General features: G+C 42.9%; 1 protein-coding gene across 1 annotated transcript; it reads right to left on the reverse strand.

Moving 5' to 3' along the window:
* Nucleotides 1–7,635: 7,635 nt before the first annotated feature.
* On the reverse strand, nt 7,636–20,115 carry LOC136434722 (uncharacterized). The gene is made up of 5 exons (XM_066427746.1): nt 20,069–20,115; nt 18,818–18,920; nt 16,710–17,504; nt 13,470–13,683; nt 7,636–9,897 (listed from the first exon to the last, which is right to left on the reverse strand). Exons 2-5 carry the CDS (start codon nt 18,827–18,829, stop codon nt 9,083–9,085), a joined length of 1,836 nt encoding a protein of 611 aa, XP_066283843.1. The 5' UTR covers nt 18,830–18,920; nt 20,069–20,115; the 3' UTR covers nt 7,636–9,082.
* Between the last annotated feature and the right edge of the window lie 1,401 nt (nt 20,116–21,516).

A 21,516-nucleotide genomic window follows, 5' to 3' on the forward strand; every position in this document is an offset into this window, starting at 1 on the left:
CACAAGCTGCCCGGTCGGGCCCCGGGTTGGAAATGTGACCCTAGCATTACATAGACCAACTTGCTGGGGATGTAGGGGTGAGGTCTGAAGAACCAGACCAACTAATGGCGGGCCGTGACGACTGGAGGGAGAGGGCAGCCTTAGTCCGTGCAAGCCGCCTGATATGATGATGATAATGATGACGTTATGCTTAGGTCCCAATTGAGCCGGCACCCGTAGTGAGTGTAGTCCCGGCCGGGCCTCGAAGTCACAAATTTCTTCCCGCGGACTGCCGGGTACCGGCGGGAGTACCTCCCGGTGCTCGCACGATTAGCTCACGGCGTCTATTTGTTGACCGGGTCCCGCGTTGATTTTCAGTCCGACTTGAAATTATTCAGGGTGCCGACCGGGCCCAAAAATAGCCCGGCAGCCGCAGGGTGTCCCACGGAGCCACGTTGGGGTAACGCCCGAAAGTGCGAAAATAAACAGCCTGTGAACTACCCGGCAGTGCCCCTTTTTCCAATTAGGACCTAAGCAAAACTAGATATACTGCGTTTCTACTTGTAGGTGTTAGGTTCAACTATACAATTCAATTCACTGCATGGAAACAAAGATTTCCACAAGTTTGCAAGCTTGGGCACTATGGTGAAACCCAACATTTCCTTGCTGTGTACACGGCTTTCCTACACCCGTGTCACCAAGATTGGACACATGTGCACACAAAAGTGCACACAAAGTGTCCAAAGTTTCCCACCTTAGGAAACATCTCGTGCCGAGAATAATTAACCATGATAATAGAGACTTGTGAAGTGCGTGAAAATTTACCTCGAGCAAGGAGCGCCTTGCCTGATCATGAGTAATTGTTTAAACTTTTTGCCCTGGGTAAAATGACGTAAACCTATGATTTTTTAAAACCTCATTGTGTAAACCCCTGATATGTGTCTAATTCGTTACATAATCTGGAAAGCCTAAAATACTGGTGCCAAACGATAACGCATTAAATGTGTGGCTTGGTGTGGCATGGTGTTGTATTGAAAACAAAACGAATGCTCTCATGATTTCACTCTTATAAACATTGACGTATGGGTCGGAGTCGTTGATTAAGGAGAACTCCAGCATATTGCCTGCTTTGCGTTTTCATTGCAAACATTGGCGCCTCTTGGTGCAATTTTGACTCCCATTTGTCTGACTCTGAGCCTGAGTCACGTTGTAAACAAAGACAACACGACGTACCCACGCGGAGTATAATTAGCATATCATTGTTCCCAAATTAAACCACAGAACTCGATATCTAACATTGAAGTTCTTGTTTCACGTCACTGCTCCATAGGTACAAAATATACGGGTGATTTGGGTTCGAAACCTTATCCCCAAACCTGGACCGTACGTCATCGACATAGCCTCTAAAAGGCCCCGAGGATGACTGGGGATAACAGTAGAAATTGGCCAAATAGATCAAGGATTGAATAGTATGCTAAGGGAGTCGGCTACGGAGAGAGGGTTCAACTTGCAAGCAAATGTTCTCACTGTAGCCGGCGAAGTTAGTTTATCATCGACCATTCGCGATCTTCTGTATTTGGGTCTATGATCTACGAGTTGATTTGAATCTGTGCTTTTATGAAATAGTCATTTGCCCGTTGCAAAAATAAACACCGATTTGATGTGTATTGTGCTGTCTGGGCTTTTGTTTCTATGACAAGGGCGCCAAAAAACTGAACGTAAATCTTATCTTTCTGTATTAATTTTCTGTACCGGCTGTGATGTTCGTTCAAGTCACATGAATCTAGACTGCTATGTGTATCACTTTGATTAATAGAAAGATTAACTACGTCACACGCGAACTATTATCGACATAGGTCCGTGTCTCCGTAAAACACACACACATACATGTAACATGTTCACCTTGCACTGAATGGCGTCCATTGCCTTTTAGTAAATGTTGTTTTGGAACATGACATGTTATATATTTGACTTGATGTATTCTAATTTCCTCGCCGGTTATATCGTCGATAGAACGATTTACTTGCAACTTTTACTGTTAACCTACTAATTTATCAGGCTGTCGTCATTATTCATAAGACACGGCCGCATGTTTTAACACCGTCCTAGGAAGGTATTGTTAATCTGTGAAAAACTAGTAATCAGGCTGCTCAAATCTGAATGTATGCAATAGACATACACGGTGTTTCACAAGTAATTATTTCTGTGTCAATGCAAATTCTAGTAAAAAGGGACATCCAATAGTATTTCTCGGTTAGCACGTGGTTTAAAAAGCAGGGACCAATCAAGGTTCTTGTCACCATTTTCAAATCTTTCAGTTTGTATTTGAGATGTGCAGATGTATGTTGTTGCTATCTCTGTGTCTGGATACTAGCGTGGGTTATTTGACTCCTGCCTGGGATTATTTTGAGCCTGGTTTCTATTCTACGACAAGACTGATGCACGGCGTTTGAACACAGAACATCGCGACAGGAAGCTACCTTTGTGACTTCCTTGTAAAGCCACGGAGATTATATGGACAAATGACCTCCTTGGTAAAGCAAGACAGTCCGGACTTTTGACTACGGCTTCGCCCCGGACTTTTCAACCCGTGTCGGATGAAGAATGTGGACATTGCAGCGGCGTGTCTGGATACAGTAAAGCAACGAGCGACGAGTCATACGGACCGTGCGGCTAGGTTTTAGCCTGACACTACTGCGCCACTGGACAGTTCGGCCTGACTACCTCAGTTCGATGAAAACGATGACTTTCTGCCTCTAGAGGGCAGCAGTTAGACAGAATTGCAGACAACAACATTTGAAATCCATGTAGAATTCAAACTTATCAATGCATGTAGCTGTTAACCCAAGGAGATTAAACCTCCTTGGTTAACCTAATAGATTTGTTAGAGTTTTGTACATGTTTCGAAATAATGTTAAATGTACCTGTATTGTTTTGTTAATTTTCATTCAGACACTTCGTACGTTTTCACCTTTTGTCTTGGTATTGTTAGCTTAGTCTGTGTGTAACTGTGAACGCTTTAAAAGACTGCATGTGTAAAATGTAAATGTATGTAATTGAGAGAATGTATCGGCTGGAATGTATTGGTTGTTGTTTATCTCTAATTAAGTGAATAAAATGTCAATCTTTACGAACAATGATTCTGTGTGCTTTCGGTATGACGAGGTGGTATAAGGCAGGGGGCTGGGAGGGGGCAGGGGGGTGTCCCGGAGGGGGGGGGGGGGGGTTCCGGGCGTAGTAGCATAGCAACGACGCTACTTTCAATGACAAAAGGTATTTTGAAGGAGTACCCGGATGTGTCTGGACGGGCCGCGTGGTTAGACCAACTGGGAAGATAATTAGGTGATAATTAAGGGTTAATGACCCGCCCCGAGGTGCATATGGTGTCATAACGCCTGGTCAGGTGCTATAACCATCGAATAAAACCACCGAGTGAGCGAAGCGAACGAGGTGGTTTTATGAGGTGGTTATAGCACCTGACCAGGCGTTATGACACCATATGCACCGAGGAACAGGCGGGTCATTAACGTTATTATCACATAGCCTATCCAAACTGACCCATATAAGAGTAAAAGATACCTATATGGCACATTGATCTCTTACTACATGTTAATGCATCAGTCCAATTTGAGAAATGCATGTGAAAATTTACATTTGTCATTTCTGTGCAGAGTACTGTATTACAGATTTCATTTTGAAACTAAAACTTCCACAGAAAATCTTTCACAACATTACAATCTTTGCATACAAATCGTGTTTTCAAATCTACTCTACTATACTCTGTAGGACACCCAGAAGGGAGGATTAATGATGATAATCATTCCTCCCTTCTGGGTGTCCTTCTGATTGGTCAATATCATTGAACACCACTTAGTCACTACCATAGCTCCCTCTGATTGGTCAAAATCATTGAACACCACCCATGACTAATTGAACACCACTTATGGGACTTTTATTGCATTATGGCGTCATAACCGAAGGAAATGGAGGCTTCTGATTGGTTGACGCTATCTAACTATGTGATAATTACGCGATAATTACTGCTAAATTATGCACCACTCGCTCGGACACAAAGGCCGACAGATGTAATTTCCACACATGTCCACACGTTTACACACTTGTGCGCACAGATTTTCATCGAAGGACACATCGTGGACACGCAAATGGTCCGTTTACACAGATGTGCATAGGTTCCCCAAAAGGGACACATCGCATTTTCACTGTGGGAACTCATTGAAACCCGTGGAAATTAGGAATTTCCTAGCAGGTATACACAGGTTTTCAACGCGGAAATCTGTCTGTTCAAGCAGTGATTTTCTAGCGTAGTAATTGGATTACTTGAAACGCTCGCCAGATGGTTGCTCTAGATAGTCACGCTACATGTAAACATGTACATACAACGTCAAGGGCAAGGTCTGGGGTTTTCCAAGGATTTCCGATGACATTTGTAGAGATTTGCACCAATGTTCAACTTGTACCATAGGTAATTCATATTCATATAATGAATAAACAAACGGACTATGACATCGCATGTCATCATCGGACACGAATAACAATGACAACCAAGATGATACAGAGGCTCAACATTTTGGTCATTTGTACATTTTACTCTGTGTATTCATATGATGAATAAACGAATAGATTATGACATCGCTTGTCATCATCAAACAAGAATGAATACCAGGATGATATAGATGCTCAACATTTGTATATTTTACTCTGTGTATTCATATGATGAATAAACGAATAGATTATGACATCGCTTGTCATCATCGGACAAGAATGACTACCAGGATGATATAGATGCTCAATATAACGAGTATATAGGACAGTGGCTCACACAACTAATTGTTCTTTTTAAACGGGACTTTACTTAATAGTGAATAGAAGAGGGTGTTTGGATGAAACAGCACAAAGAGCGACTCGCAGTCCGTTTTCTTTTAGGGGGCACAATTCTGTGTGCGACCTTCATGCATCGAGATGCTTCTCGTCATGTACAGTTCTATCCCGCAAGATGTCTCTCTTTGACACACAAGAGCAGACTTGGCCGTCTTTCGATTTTGAAGAGTAACAGGGATGCAACGGTCGATGACCGACCTGTTCTTTAAAGGTAACTATGTATGATACAGCGACGAATGGATGGAATACAAACATAAAGTACATGTAGATAAAAACTATCATATATGAGTGATTCAAAATAATGTCTAGCATTTCGCGTTCTGGCAGCAGCATCAAAAGAAAGGCATTGTCTTCCATCGTGATTCTTTTTTTGGATAACTTTATCGGGCTGGTTAGTCATTTGGACGTAGAGTTATTTTCACATCACTACAGTCCTGTTTGGGAAAACATCATTGCCACATCGCCACCTTGCGATAATTCAAGCAAGTGCAGAGCCCTGGTAACTGGTAAGGTATCTCAAATCAGCGGAAACATTGATGAGAAAAGGATGCGGTTTTACAAAAAGAAATTTGCTTTAAATGGTCTATGTATTTTTCGGAAAGGATTTTCTCTGGCTTTAGTTTCACTTCACGTTCAAATTTCGATGTAATTTTCAGCGCTTCCTAAATACCAAGTGATATGCAGCGCAGCTTATATTTCAAATGGACGCCGTTACCGTCACCGTCGTTAAATATGAATCAAACCTCTAGCTGGTCACCTTAGATGAACCGCGAATGTCCCCATTACAGGCCATGCAATGACACAATCATCATTCTGTGCACGGAGCTGTCGTATCAGGCATCACATGGATGTCATGTCACCTCGGGCCGCCTCGCGCACGCCTTCCCGGCTGTTAATATCTCGTGTGACGGCGCCCTCGGGGAAGTCACGACATTCCTGTTCACAAGAAACCAGCCCTGCTCTTCACGTGATTCTTGCCTGAGCGCCACCTTGCGGAAAGCAAGGGAAGCGTATCATGCCTTGGCAAGGCATCCCAAATCCACCGAAACGCTTACGAGAAAATGATGTGGTTGTATAAAAAGAAATTAACTTTCAAGTACTTTTTCATCTGTCGAAATGGAAATTCTCTGGCTTTCGTTTTAATTCTCGTTCACATTTCGATGTAATTTTCGGCGCTTCCCAAATACCATGCACACCGTTACTCGTCGAAAAGAACACCTAGCTGGTCACCTTAGATGAACCGCGAATGTCCCCATTACGGGCCATGCAATGACACAATCATCATTCTGTGCACGGAGCTGTCGTATCAGGCATCACATGGATGTCATGTCAACTCGGGCCGCCTCGCGCACACCTTCCCGGCTGTTAATATCTCGTGTGACGGCGCCCCCGGGGAAGTCACGACATTCCTGTTCACAAGAAACCAGCCCTGCTCTTCACGTGATGCTCTGCTTCATGTGTGACTTAAGCCCTCCTCTCACTGGACTCGCGGCACGCTGGCGGCGTCGCTGCGGCCGATCGAATTGACAAAGCACTCAACGAATTTCATCGACAAACGAATCTTTTTAAGCTTTGTGTGTTTTGTTGTCTTTTAGGTCATACTTGTATGTTTTGAATGATATTCCCATTATAAAGTCAAGGGTAACACAAATCCAGTTTAGGACGCAGCGACGCCGCCAGCGTGCCGCGGGTCCAGTGAGAGGGGGGCTTTACTTACACCTCCATTCCACTAGGGCGGCGACGTCGTTGCGACCGAGTGATTTGACAGAGCGCTCAACTTGGTTTCGCTGTATGTTTTGTACCATGCATATGTAGTGATACATGTTGATAAGAGTTATTAGGACTTACATTATGCAATTTGTAGCCTCTTATATTTTGTCTGTCCCTTATCTCTTGTCTTATGACCTCAATGAAAAGTAGCCTGTATGACCATTTCGGCTTCTCATGAATATACAAAGGTTCAAAAAACGAATTTCATAGATGAAAAACGAATACTAATACGTTCTGTGTGTCTTGTCTTTTCATTCATACTTTTACATTTTGCACGACATTCCAATAATGAAGGGTTACACAAATCCGATTCCGGTCGCAGCGCGATCGCCGTCTAGTGGAATGGGGGCCTTAATATACTCTCCATCTCAATTCGCCTGTGGCACTATATATCCCCCGTGAGACGCCTTCTACAATATTATTTTGTTGTGATCAACTTGGGATCGATGTCGGTACGCAGCAAACCAAGAACCCCATAAAAAGTCCATCGGCCTGAGACATAATGTGCTCTGAACCCATCATAAAGGCCATTCATCGCCCACGATGGGTTCGCAAGCACGCAGTAAGATTGGCCAACCGCACGAGGTATGAGATACGCTATAAGCAAAAATAGGCCGTGTCTGTATTCCGCACACCATATGCTTATCTCCTCTAACACTATGATTGATATTAACCACGCAGTGACAAGTAAGGGTTAATGACCTTCCCCGGTGTGTACATGGTGTCATAAGGCCTGCTCATTTGTTATAACCACCAAAATAAAACCACAGAGTGAGCTAAGGTATAGCCAGGCCTTATCACACCATACACACGTACGCATTCACTTTAGTTCAAGTGAACTGAATGAGGTGATTCTATTCAGTGGTTAAAGCAAATGACCAGGCCTTATGACACCATATACACTGAGGAATAGGCGGTTCATAAATGTTACCATCATATAGACATTATCAAATATCAAACTGACACATGAGCGAGACAAGTCCTGTATAACTCACTGAGTGTTTTTATTCGGTGGTGATCATAAGCAAATGACCAGGCCCTATGATACTATATACCACTTGGGGCGGGTCATTTACGCTTAATCATTAATTTTGAAGAACTTTAAAGTGACTTAGGCCTTAACATGTCAAACTCTTTTCATAACCTTCTCCCTGCTGCCTAACTGTAACCAATGCCGGGCAATAGGGAATTGGGTGTCAAACGGCTACAACAGTGTGCTAAAGGTTAAACTGTAGTATGGTTCGAAACCAACAAAATGTGTAATGCAGCATGGCAACAAAGTATCTGGCATTATTTGCACTGAACTTGACAGTGACTGCCCATTCCTCTGTTATTTACATTACAACTAGTAAAGTTAAAGATAACAGGTTCATGAAAGTGAACTTGTCCACTGTACAAATGTGACATGGAATGCAAACTGAACAAAACATTCCCTAATCTGCTGAGGCATGTCTGTCTCTATCAACCTGTGACAATCACATGGACTGCAAACTAAACATTTAAACATTCCCTTCTGCTGGGGCATGTGTGCTTCTATATATCTGTGACATGGACTGCAGACTGTACGAAACATTCCCTTCTGCTGGGGCATTTGTTTCTCTATCAACCTGTGACATGGACTGCAGACTGTACGAAACATTCCCTTCTGCTGGGGCATGTGTGCTTCTATCAACCTGTGACATGGACTGCAGACTGTACGAAACATTCCCTTCTGCTGGGGCATGTGTGCTTCTATCAATCTGTGACATGGACTGCAGACTGTACGAAACATTCCCTTCTGCTGGGGCATGTGTGCTTCTATCAATCTGTGACATGGACTGCTGACTGCTTGACTCATTCCATTCTGCTGAGGCCGTTGTGTCTCTATCAACACAGGTTGTGTTGATCTGTGACATCTTCTACTGAGGCACATGACTGTGTCTTTATCAGCCTGTGACATGGACTAGAGACTGTTTGAAGCCTTCTCTCCTGCCTGGGCATAAATTAATAGCCTCCTTTCCAGGCCTTGTGGCGTTTATTTTAGGGGGGGGGTTGTGTTGATTCGTGATTTTCAATATATAGGCCAGGTTCTTTTGCCAGAGAAATCATATTGACACCTGTGGAAGCAATACGATTTCCCCAGCAAAACAACTTGACTCCAATATGCTGAAAATCGCTAAGCAGCGCTAAAAAAAAAAATGCCGGCGCTGCACCAAATGCCTGCAAAGGAGGCTACCTGGGCATGAGTACAAAGTACCTGGATCAGGTTGACCTAGTGCTGCTTTGTTGGAGTCTGAAAGTTTCTCACATTACGATTCAGAGTCATCCGTATCGTCAGGAGAGTCTAGATCAAGGGCTGCTTCTTATACACTTGAACAAGCCTCCTTCTGCCTCTCTGTAGAATTACGTTTGTACCTACAGACGGAAGATTCATTCTTGTGACCAGATAGGCCCATTATAACCCCTGTTTCAATCCCAGCTCATCAAGAGCCTGGATAGCTGTAACCCTGACACTGTGGTTAGTGTAGGCTTTGCTCAAACCTGCAGCTCGTGATATGTCTCTCATCATTCTGCCAAGCTTGTTATGGCCAACAGGTTGATTACAGTACCACAGGGCACTGGACTCTGGGTTCCACATTGGATTTGGTCTCTGGAAAAGGAATGGGCATCCGTCTTGCAGCTTACTCAAGTACAGCTCAAGTGCCTGGACTGGGCATGGACGTGTGTCACTGGAAGATGCATATAGTCTTGGAGTGGAGTGGCTCGTCGGATGTTCATTGTTCCTTAAAGTGTAGTATTTTCTTCCTTCATCTGTGTTGGCGACAAAGTCGCTCGTCTTAAAGTTCCGCAGATTGTCACCTCTTCGGCACAGGAAGAAAACGAGGTAGAAATACACCAGTCGTTGGAGAGACACCGGATCGTCAACGCTCAACGTTTTTGTCTGGAACATTCTGCTGATGTCACACGCTAGGATGGGCGGATATGCCTTGGTAGTGTCCATTCCATCTCTCTTCAGCTGCTTGAGAACTCCCATATACAAGTTATTGGCAGCTTGGAACTCTTTGTCTTTTAAAATGTTATACGTACACTGGTAGGGGCGTCCTGTGAGGTGACGATGAATAGCTGCTCTCAGACATGCGTAGGTTGACTTGGAATATGGAGTGCCATCATCTTTCCGTACCTCTCCGTAGAACTGTCTCAGTAGTAGTGCCAACTCTTGAGGTGGTAGTTCCTCGAATGCTGTGTTCATGTCTCTTGCCTGTAGCCATGCTGAAATCACAACATTGAAAAAAAGTCTTCATTTTCAACTTCATTTACTACATTAGGCTGCTGATAATGATGTTAGTTTTCCTGTGTACAATACAAACAGGGCTGCCTACATGTATAAGATCCTTACTGAAAAGATACGATCCTTACGGAATTCATATGTTCCACTACTAAGAAACATACGATCCTGATTGAATTCATTCGATCCACACTCATCCAAGAAACATATTATGATCTTTATGGATTACATACAGTCCTAAGTACATACCAATTACATGCTAATCGCACACAGACTAATTTCCTGGACCAACACCTGGGTCAAGTGACATGAGCGGCAGACTCAAGATGGCGGCCTCGGGACTTCCATTTTTTTCTACGGTATTTTGACACTTGACTTATCCCATCCTGCTGAACACCAGAAACCTCAACTTGCACTGATGCAGGCTTCATAGGAGACATATCAACCTGGTCACCAGTCTCTACTTGCCGGCTTAGGGATGTTCTACTTGGCCCTGTCTGATAAACATAGGCCTGTTTCTGTCAGCCTGTCTTTTCAGCTGGCATATCGAGTTATCGCTTCGGGAACGAAGTAATTAAGCCAAGGCCGTATAACCACCTACGTACACTAATCTGCCTGGAGCTCCTGATGGTATGGTTACCAGGCCAGCGACATATCGGTGTAGTGTAGACCAACTAGCTAGAGAGGAGACTAATCTGCAGCAGAGCAGTGTGGCACGTCTGATGGAATCCTCTTACCCTGGAGGCCAGACTCTAGCAGGGCCCCACAGACAACCTCTTCAGCATCCCCGGCATTTCTTCCTGTGGACCTACATGTAGATTGGCACTCCCAGGGTTTAACCTTTAGCATACTGATTAGCTGTTAGGTACCCAATTCCCTGTTGGTTACAGAGTTAGCTAGCAGGCAGAAGGTTATCATTTCTGTTTTGTCCTTAACTGATAATTTAATCATATTAAGAATGGGTGATAAGCAATTGCGACAACCTGTCTAATTTCAAGAAAGTATTTGATTTTTGAACTGAAAGTGCTTGTTCATTAACAACATTAGAGTATCTTACTGTGCTACCAGTACTGTAAAATGAAAACAAACAACCAGTAAATGGAAAGAAAAAGCATTTAGTTGGAAACTACATTTTTAATAGTAACAGTTCAACATGAACAAGGGTCTTTACAGTTGTGCACACATATTGCTCTAAAACAAATTTGCACAAGGTTGGCCTTAACCAAATTTGCAGCTCTGTAAGCCATGATTGAATGCTTTTAAAAACAAAATGTAGGTGCCAGGCAGAAATCCTGTGTCAGGAAGGACATTTAGGTGTGCGGCCTCACCAGCCTAGGCCCGCTGGACAGAGCCGCTTGAAAGAGCAGTGTGAATACTAGCCGACTGCTGCCACCCGTGTCAGGGACCTCGGCAGCGGTATAATCAAAACTGGATACTTCTACTACTTTTTATTCTTTCAACTACTAATATTCATTCTTCTTTTCAAACAAACATACCCATATATATAATGTTACTCACAAACAAATATGTATCTGTGGTACACAATAATAATACATCAAATGGTGTTTTCACTTGTCCTCCAAATGCTTTCCTCATCATTATCAGCTTGTCTGGGTTTGCAATTTTTACTCCCTTGATGCACTTGCATGTGCTGCTTGGTTTTAAACTTTTTCCCACAGAGCTCACACACAAACTTCCTCACTGTTGAGTGATGCACTAGATGTTGGGAAAGGTATTGTTTTGTACGGAAGGTCTTACTGCAGACAGTACATACAAAGTCCTTACTGGCACTCTCGTTATGGGTGTCTTTGTGATGCTTGACCAAAGACTTCCTAGATTTGTATATCTTATCGCATGCATTACACTCAAATCGTGCAGTGTGGGTCTTCAAGTGCTCCAGCATGTTCTTTTTTATGCAGAATGTTTTATCGCATAAACTGCACTTGTGCGGTGTTGGCGCTGTCTTGTGAAGTTCTTTATGGTACTGTAGACCAGATGCGGTTAATGAAGCCTTGTTGCAGACCTTGCACTCGTATAGCCCTTTCTTGAGATGTTTATTGTAATGTTCAAGCAATCTTGTACGGGAAAAGACACCAGTTCCGCACACGTCGCAGCGAAAGGGGTACTTGTTGTTGTGGTAGCCCTGCTCGTGTAAGCGAAGTCCTTTCTTGGTCTTAAAAGTCTTCTCACAGATACTGCAGGCAAAGGGGAGTTTAGGTGCTGGATCAGGATGTACAAGTACTTCTGCACCTGAATGGGGATACATTGTTGAAATTAACCTCATGATCATGATCATCATCATTCCAGGGTGTTATCACTCCTTTGAACGAACCCCTCTCTTGTCAGACTCCAGGCTTTCCTCGGTGTTGAGCGGTTCTTGGCCATGTACATGTAGGGCCCAGGTGTTTAGATAGATTGTCACTCCATCTTATTTTGGGCCTCCCTCATGAGCAAGCAGAAGAAAACACGAAAATTGAAGAGATAATACATTCCTATTATCAGCCTGGAGGATCTCCCCAGAAATATAGAGTAGGATGGAGGGAGGGTGCCAACCACTTGATATGTGTTGTGAGGGGGAGGTCTAGAGGGGGGCACGCACCTAAGAGGAGAGCAACTGTTACATTTTGCCTTTTCCAGACACAAATGGAAGTCATTTCCTGCAACTTCAGTTTTGCTTCTTGTCTACAATTAATGAAATCTCAAGTTTTCAGCGAAACTATAGGCTTAGTTGGGAAAATATGGTAAGAAAATTTAGCGATTGGGGGAAAAGGGAGTAGTTAAGTTATTGTTAAGGAAAAAGAATGGAAGCACACACCTTCTCCAGTGTCCGCCATGTTGATTTTCCCACTGATGTCATGTGGTCCAACAAATTGGTAAGCAGGGCTCGAAATACTGGGTGTATGTACACTTTTGGGTACTGCCACCCAAAATTGGAGCTGGGCACCTACTTTTTGATGGTGGGTGCACCAGTGCACCGAGATATTTCTGTAGGCTCAGGGTAAAGGTACTATTGCACACTAGTCAAGTCAAGTCAAAGCCTTTATTTTCTTTCTAGTATACGGAAAATTCTTGAAATTCGAATATCATGATCAGAAAATGTATAACTTTTGTTGTTCTTTGTTTGATGTATTATTAGAAGCTACATGCAGCTATAGAATTACAGATTGAAGTTCTAAAGAAAGGCAGTAGGGCTTGTAATTACGTTTTGCTGACATTCTACTTCATTTTATTTAATTATTTCTGTTCACCTACAATGTAGATACTTGGGTTAGGTGCACCAGTGCACCTATTCCCTAAAATAGATTTCGAGCCCTGGTAAGGATCGTACTATGTTTCTTAGCAGTGGATCATATAAATTCTGTAAGCATTCTAGTAGTTGATTGTACAAATTCCGTAAGGAATATGTTTTCCGTAAGGATCGTATGAATACTTACTATGTAATAGACACCTCTGACAAACAATACAAAATTTGAACCATTTATTCATATATATATTAGATAAAATTATGCAATTGTATCTATGCTGATCACTTAACAAAATAGAAAAGAAAACCCACCTTTGAAAAGGTTTACACCCCACTTAGTTGCCCTCTCTGTTGTTTTTTCTACTCTTCCGTCTTCTAATTCGTCGAGCTGTTGTTCATTCAGAGTAGCAAAGCGATGACTCCTCTGTGTGATGCTATTGCTCTGCGCTCCCTCGGAATGTCGGTCAGCTTCAACCGCGGGAAGTTGTTCCTTGGGACAAATGGGAACACAACGAGTCCTCTTCCCCTATATGGTGGAACAGTCGAATAGGTCATTTATCCTCTTATCTGACTACTTGACATACGTAACAGGAGATGTGTGATAATACTAGTTGGAAGCTATCCCTGAGTCTAACCCTTCAAAAGTAGAAACTAGTTTTTCCCAGCCTTAGACTAGTATCAAATTTGTAAGCTTTTGTTTTCTTTGTTTGTTTGTACCAAGTTTTCTCTTGCAAGAGCAGTGACCAGACATTTGGCAACTAAGGGTTACTAGTTGTGTATACAAGTAGACTCGCAAATACTGCTGCTAAAACTGATGACACTGATGTTGCTTCTGATGACACACTCTCATTAACAACTGAATACAACTACAACTATTAAAGATGAATAGTCAGAACATGCCCCATAGAGCCTTACCATCAGTCTGCATGTAGCTAGGGATGACTTACTGATTTACCCTTCAATACAGACACAGGTGTATTAGAGATCAAATCTATGTCCAATGTATCAGTGCTCTTGCTAGCATAATTTTTTGAGCATAGGGGTCCCCAATGCCGTGATTTGGACCCCCTATGCTGTGATTTATCATTTAGGCCACTACTCTATCTTTCAACCACCCCTGTCCAGTCAAATCCAGACAATCCTTTTGAAAACAGACATTCCTACGGAGAGGCATATATTCCTTGACTTTTAAGCGGACATTCCTCGAGGAAAGCGGACTTTCCTCCATTTTTAAGTGGATATTCCTCTTAAAAGCGGACCATCCTCTTGAAAAGCATATCATTCTCAGACAACCCGGTGCGCCTGTGGAATCAGCCGATGTCCTGACAAATTGCTTCCTGATCTGCTAATGTGAACCCTCCAATTCGAAGGCAAAGGGTGCCGGCTTTACAGGTAAGTTTGTTTTCAGATTGAGAACTGTGGCAGTTTGGAATGAGGATGATCTGTGCAGCAGGCCATCACTTCTGTACAAGGGTTTGATGGCAGCGTTATTGCATGTCTGGCAAGCAAAACAATGAGTTTTAGCCAAAATATCAGTGTGCGTGTCAAGACATAACAGGGTTTACACCCCTCTCTCCAGCACATGTAGTTTTGACCACAATGTTGTTGTTGACACTTGTATAACTTATAGCTATAATAGACATGAGTTCAGTGTAACAATACATCAGTAGAGGTCAATTTTATTTCCCATAAAACAAAATACATGTATGCTTGGTTAATAACTACTGTTTTTATGAATCATAATAAGTCTATACTCTCTATAATTGACATACTGTATAAGCATTTTCATCAATGAATGGAAGAAAGAATCATATTGTCTCCAGACTCATTGACAGTTGCCTTCCGGATGCCGATATTTCACATGTTTAGATAAACAATGGTTATCTTTGTACCATTTCCAGCAGACATTGCACCGTACACCTGTGTGCGTTATCATGTGTTCACCGAGCAGCTGATCATTTCTGAACATTTTCTTGCAAACGGCACACTTTTTTGAATCCATGTGCGTTGACATGTGTCTTGTCAGGTTCCATTTTGATGTGAATACTTTTGAACATTCATCACATATGTGTTGTACTGAACTAGAGGAGTCACTGTTCTTGCAAATCGCCTCGTGTGTGTTTCTTGCCGATCTTGTACTGAAATTTTTGCTACAGAACCGGCATGTTTTTCTTACTGGTGACTCATGCTCTTTCTGGTAATGATATCTCAATTTGTAGGCTGTAGCATATTGCTTCTTACATTCTTTGCACGTCACAGTTTTCCGCGAGTGTTCTGAGCTAACATGGAGCTTGAGTCCTTGTTTGCTATCAAATTCACCATCACAGTACGGACATTTCAGCTCTTCTTTGTTAACACAGCAGGGATGTCTTGAGAATTCAGACTTCAATAGGAACGTCTTGGGGCACTTGTCACACTGAAACCTGTGGGCCTGTGCGTGTCTTGCCTTGTGCTGCTTTACTCCCTTTTCTGTGAAGATTTCTGCCCCACACACAGGACAGATAAACACAGGCTCCTTGGATCTTCTGAGATACCTTCTGACACTGTACTTGGAAGCTGAAGAGAAGAAGAAGAAAAGGAAACTTAAGACAAGGCAAAGACTATTTGTTCATTCCATATTCATTCCTAGTCTGTATGACGCAAACTCCAGCTGTCCGGGGGTTTCTCTCCCCTCCCCGCGGGTGGATAGCCGTTACAGGCGGCGAGCGGACACGGGGCTTGGTTGAAACCAGGCTAATTCATTCCAACCTGAATTTTCAACAGGAAAATGAAATAATGATGCAAATATGCTAAAAAGTTGTTGTATAGGTAATTCACATGAAGGTTTTGTTCTAGAGAATATTTTCAATTTTGGGGTCTAAATCTTAGTGCATCTTCAAGTTTAAATTTTTTGTGTATGGCTACCAGTTGGAGTAATATTCCAAAATTTCCCGCTTGTTGGAGCATTGTATGAGACGAGGTGAAACCATTGGCCCTAACATCATAACAGAATTAAGATTTGCTTACATGCTGTGGGAGTAATTGATCCCTTGGAGGCAGCTGGAACTGAGGGAGAAGCTGGAATGGCTGCCACCTCCTCTGTTCTTGATGTTGCAATGTTCTGCACATAAACGATTTGTCAGGTCATCGGCTGATTCAACAGACGCGAGGGTGTCCAAGAAGGATATGCTTTTCCACCGGAATGTCTGCTTTCAAGAGGAATATCCGCTAAAAAATTGAGGAATGTCTGGTATCCTACAGGAATGTCTGCATGAAAGACGAGGAATGTACGATTTCTGGAGGGATGTCAGGATTTGATTAGTCTACATGTAGCTAGGGAGGATTTGCTGATTTATAGAAACAGATGTGCACTCTTGAAAACTAGACATCGAATGTATGAACAATGTATGATTACCCCATTGCCACCAATACTCACCTGCATGTACATGTATGTACAAGATGACATTGAATTCTCTTTGACTGCCTACCTAAGCATTCCTTTTAACTATTTATACAAAATATTTAAGGCAAACCCTAAAACCTGAGGAAAAAAGCCACAGTTAGTCAGCCCACCTTTACAGGTTCTTCAGTTGAAGGCTCGTCCCCCTCTTCTTCTTCTTTGCAGACCGCCACCATATCCAGCTCTTGAGACAGTTCTCCTGGGGAGGAAGGACAGGGCTCCCTTCTCATGTCCTGCTGCTCATCTTCTCTCTCTTCTTCCGTGCCAGGCTCTGTCTTGATTCTTACCATCAAGTCCTGTGAACTGGCAGAGTTAGGCTGTGACCCTTCTCCAATGCAGGCATCTGGGTGATTGGTTTGACTTGTTGATGGTTCTGTCATACATGCAACACTGTTCGAGTACTGTTCAAAGTCATGATCGATAGGCTCTTTCTTCACCTGTATCTGTCCAGTACTAGGAGCCTGAGAGACATTTACATGTACATGTATGTCTGCTGCTTGCCTGCTACACGTCCCTTCTTTTTCTGTGGGCTGAGAAAGTTTTTGAACATTTTGTGAAGTAGCTTGGTCATTGAGTAATATTGGTTTGCTGCTACCCACTTGGAGAAGCCAAGAACCGTGCTCAAATGCTGAGCTTGTGTTACTACAGCCGGGCTCGAATGTAGAGCTAGTGTCGCTCATGTCCATACCCTCGTCTCCCTCTGCTTCTTCGTACTCTCTGGTCATGACCTCCCTCAGCACGTGTTCCAGGTCGTCCCTCCCCCTGGGCCTGTCTGCACCTGCGAGCTTCACCTCGATGCTTCTTCTTTCCAGCTCTGACAGTAGCTCTTCCATGTACATCCTGGGCAACAGGGCAAGGGTCGTCTCCATGGAGAAACCTAGGACGCCAATCACTGGTGGGGTTCTGTCCTGTAAGAACAATAATCAATAATAGACTATAGCATGATAGCATGACTGAGTTGTGCATGTTGGGTCTAGGGGTAAGCAACCCTGCCTCTGGACCCAGAGGTTGCATTCCTCCTCCTAAAGGTCTGGATCCAGATCTCATGGTCTAATCACTTTTTCCATTTCCAATTTATCATATTGTACAAATACAATATGATAAATTGACACTTACATATACGTACATTAGAACACAGAAATACATACGCACGCACACACATGCATGCCTCATTTTGTTTATACAATATCAAAACCTTTCAAGAGGTCCATGTTAACTAGAGGGTCCATTGACCAATTTTGTAGTATTCATTTATCATGTTTATTTAATACTTTAGGTAAAGTAGAAGACAAAGTACATTTCACTGTAGATTGTCCTTTGTATGATAGCGATAAAAGCATTTTTTAAAGTTTTTAAAAGTAAATTTCCCTACTTCAGGTACTTGAATAGTAAAGCAAAATTTAAATTCCTTACAGCCTTGAGTTCGATAAACCAACTGTCCCTCCTAGTCCTACACTTATAGTTATACAATTACCAAGAAGCGAGAAGCCGACAGTTATAAAGAGTACAGTATATTAGACATTTATATGGACATGTATATGATTGCTAACATGTGACATGTGCTTAGCCCAGTGGGGCAAAAATGTACAACAAAGGTCTTCATTCATTCATTCATTAAAGGGGCATATTGTGACATGAACATAAAACAAAATTCTTTGTTTTTGATTATTTTTCTACATCATTAGTTGAATCTACCTTATTACACTGCACAGCAATATTCATCACGTACGGATACGACTTTGTAGTGTCGTGCGAACGTCTTGAAAAAAAAATTATATACGCAATCCCCACCGCCGCTTGAATTGGCCGCCATCTTGTCCAACATTCCGCCGAACCACCATACACGCGATCGAACGCCCGATGTTCTGAAGTTTGTTCACTTGTGGTGATTTTCCTGTGACGCTCGAACTCCGACCATAACGGTCGATTCGGATTTTTCGTAGCGTTCTACGCTGGCTTATTTGCATATTAACTTGCGGGACGCAAGTTAATAAATAAATGAACCAGATTTTACACGTTTTGCGTTTTTCGTCGTTTATTAATGGTGGAAATGTGACAAAATGACGGGGATATGTTGGAAATAAGTAACAAATAAGTTACAAATGTGAATCTTAGTGTAGATCTTTCAAATTCTTACTATTTGTAGTTTTTGCCCACCAGATTCTACAATATGCCCCTTTAACAAGTGAACCCATCTTAATATTGTGCTTGCAAATGATACCTCAGTAGCCATGTTGGTGTGGGGTGTAAATCCAAGATGGCGACCGCTAAATCCACAATCAGGCTTTTCTGATGGCCTGAGCCTTTTCGCTCCTTGAAAACACCTGAAAAGGATTAAAACACACATCTTCAGATGAATCAGTTTCATCTGGAATCCATACATAATAATAAATTATGTCAATGCCATATTTACTCAATAGTACAGTACTTGTTTACAAGCAGAAGTCCTGACCAGTATTTCGCCAAATTTCTGCCCCGCCAGATTTCTGCTTCGCATTTGTGAAGTTACACTGTAGTTGGGGATAGGTGTAGGGTTTAGCGGTTAGGGTCAAGTTAGTGTACTGTTAGCCTCTACAATGCTATCCCTCGATCCTCCCAAATTTCGATCAGACTTCTGCTTGAAAATTACCACCATGCAAGGCACAAGAGCGTGACCTTGGCGTGACACACTTCTCTCACCCCTAAGGTATACTGGAAAACCCCTAGCAGTGTTGGGGCATTTATTTGGCAGGGGCAAAAGTATAATCTCCAAGCAAATCTACACGGGGGCAAAATCGTATTGTCAGCCAGAGAAGCTCCAGTCAGCCCCCTGGAACTTCTCTGACATTACGATTAGCAAAAGTAGGCTTCACACCGGGACGTATACACACATGAGCCTCGTCCTGTAACCCGGTAGCTCGAAAAACCCCATGTGGTGCGTAAATCCGCCTGAAAACAACAGCGGACTCCTTTTTACCGCGATATATCTTATCTTTGGCTGCGGTCTAAGAATGAAAAATTAATCCTCGACGTTTTGTAGCTCTTTTGGAACTCAGGGATACATTTACAGGCATTTGAGCTATTGTGACTGTTCTTATAAAATTTCATACAAATTACGGCTCGAAGCCACCCCCCTCCCACCCCTGGCAGATATAAACACGTACAGTAGCTCACTATAAGTACAACAGTAACGACTTAGAGACAATAAATCTTACTTTAAAAGTCTCCTATAGATAAGCAAAGTAACAACGAAATCTAGAATATGGAATCACGAAAATATATCGACGAGATGGAGACAACAACAATCGAATACGGGTGAATCAAGGGCATCTTGGTTGGAGCTGCATAAAAATATGTCCGTCTTTCGAATGCGACGTAAAACGGAGGTGTCTCGAACACTATAATAGCCTCATTACTCAGACGGGTACCTACTGGCTGTACTTTGGATGAATATAAGACCTATTAAACCTGAGATAAAGTGGTCGCTACACACCTTCCCGGGCCGTGGCCTTTCGGTGTCCACGCGGCCTGGTTTGTTGTTGTCTGGTATGTCTGTTTTTGACGAAGCTTCTGGAGCGAGCCTAACTACCGTCTGGTTGCAAAGAATTCCTGAAAATCACCGGACCTGTTCAGCGCTCGAAGCTAGGCTGCTCTTCGCCATGGTTCCACTGGGATGCGGAAAAACGTATTGTTACAGTCTTTAACCTGCCGATTCGTACAGTTAAGAGCACAATAACTCGTCGGCATTTTACGTTTACGTTCGGCTACCAGCAGTTTTTATTTTGCCTACCGCTGCGTCACGTGACGTCATCGCGAGCGGGCGAAAAACGCTGTTTTTGTGACCAAGGTACTGTAAATAGATTTTAGTTGGCGTGATTTAAATTTTTCAGGTACTAACTCGGTATCTAAATTAGAATATCAAATTATCGCGATCGCGATGACTTCACGCCAAGTTCACGGTGACGCAGGTGTAGTAAAAGAGCAGGTGTTCGGAGGAAGCTGCATTTACATGGTTATTAGTAATTCGATCTGTCAATTTGAATATATATTGATAAAGCGCTTGTAATGATAATAATACAGTCACAATTGGAAAAAGGGGCCCACCGGGTAGTTTACGGGCTGTTGTGTTGTTGTTGTTGTTGTTTTGTTTGCACTTCCGGGCGTGACCTCTACGTGGCCCTGTGGGGCACCCTGCGGTTACCGGGCTATTTTTGGGCACGGCCGGGCCCCGGGACGTTTTTCAATCGGACTTGAAATCAACCCGGGACCCGGTAACAAATAGACGCCGTAGGCTGTTCGTGAGAATACTTGGATACCATGATTATTGCATTCTTCGTGCCCTTCTACGTGCAACCGGTGCGTCATGCTTAGCGCCACTGGATGTCTGTTAGATTGTAGCTCATTGTTCTATGACACCGATGAGCTTTAATATCCATATATCGTATACCCGTCGGCATGTTTCACTGCACCTTTATTGCAGAAAATAAACAATTGACAGACTACTAGAACTAATAACGAGATACTAGAAAGCCTGCCGAGCGATGATCATATCCTGTCACGAGAGCAATGTCTTACAAATGTCACGTCATATTTTAGGTGTGATTACTCGTCTTATTGAGATACGAAACACCGTGGAGTTGTGATCGCCGCGCAGAAGCGTGGTCCCGGCTTGGTTTGCACATCTTTTTAGGCATTTGTTTGCGTTTCTGGTTTTGCCTTTATCAGGAATTCACATCAGGAATATGCATAAGTCATGGTAAGGAGTTATTTTTTTACGTTTTGCGTGTTTGGTTGTATTTTATATCATATGTTTCATTCCCGAAAGCTACCTGGTCGGGCCTCACTTTACAAATGTGACCCTAGCATTACAGAGTGCCTTCTGTATGCAGTACTAGTGCACTAACCTTGTATACAAATAATTGGAAGCTCGAGGCGATAAGA

This window comes from Branchiostoma lanceolatum, chromosome 5, assembly GCF_035083965.1.
Source record: "Branchiostoma lanceolatum isolate klBraLanc5 chromosome 5, klBraLanc5.hap2, whole genome shotgun sequence".
NCBI classification, from domain to species: domain Eukaryota; kingdom Metazoa; phylum Chordata; class Leptocardii; order Amphioxiformes; family Branchiostomatidae; genus Branchiostoma; species Branchiostoma lanceolatum.

Excerpts from the sequence above, each read along its gene's own strand:
- LOC136434722 (XM_066427746.1), bottom strand. Across the intron at positions 13,684-16,709 it reads CAACTGAAGAACCTGTAAAG|GGGAAGAGGACTCGTTGTGT; the intron begins GTGGGCTGACTA and ends TCCACCATATAG. Across the intron at positions 9,898-13,469 it reads GGGTGTAAACCTTTTCAAAG|CATGGCTACAGGCAAGAGAC; the intron begins GTGGGTTTTCTT and ends TTGTGATTTCAG.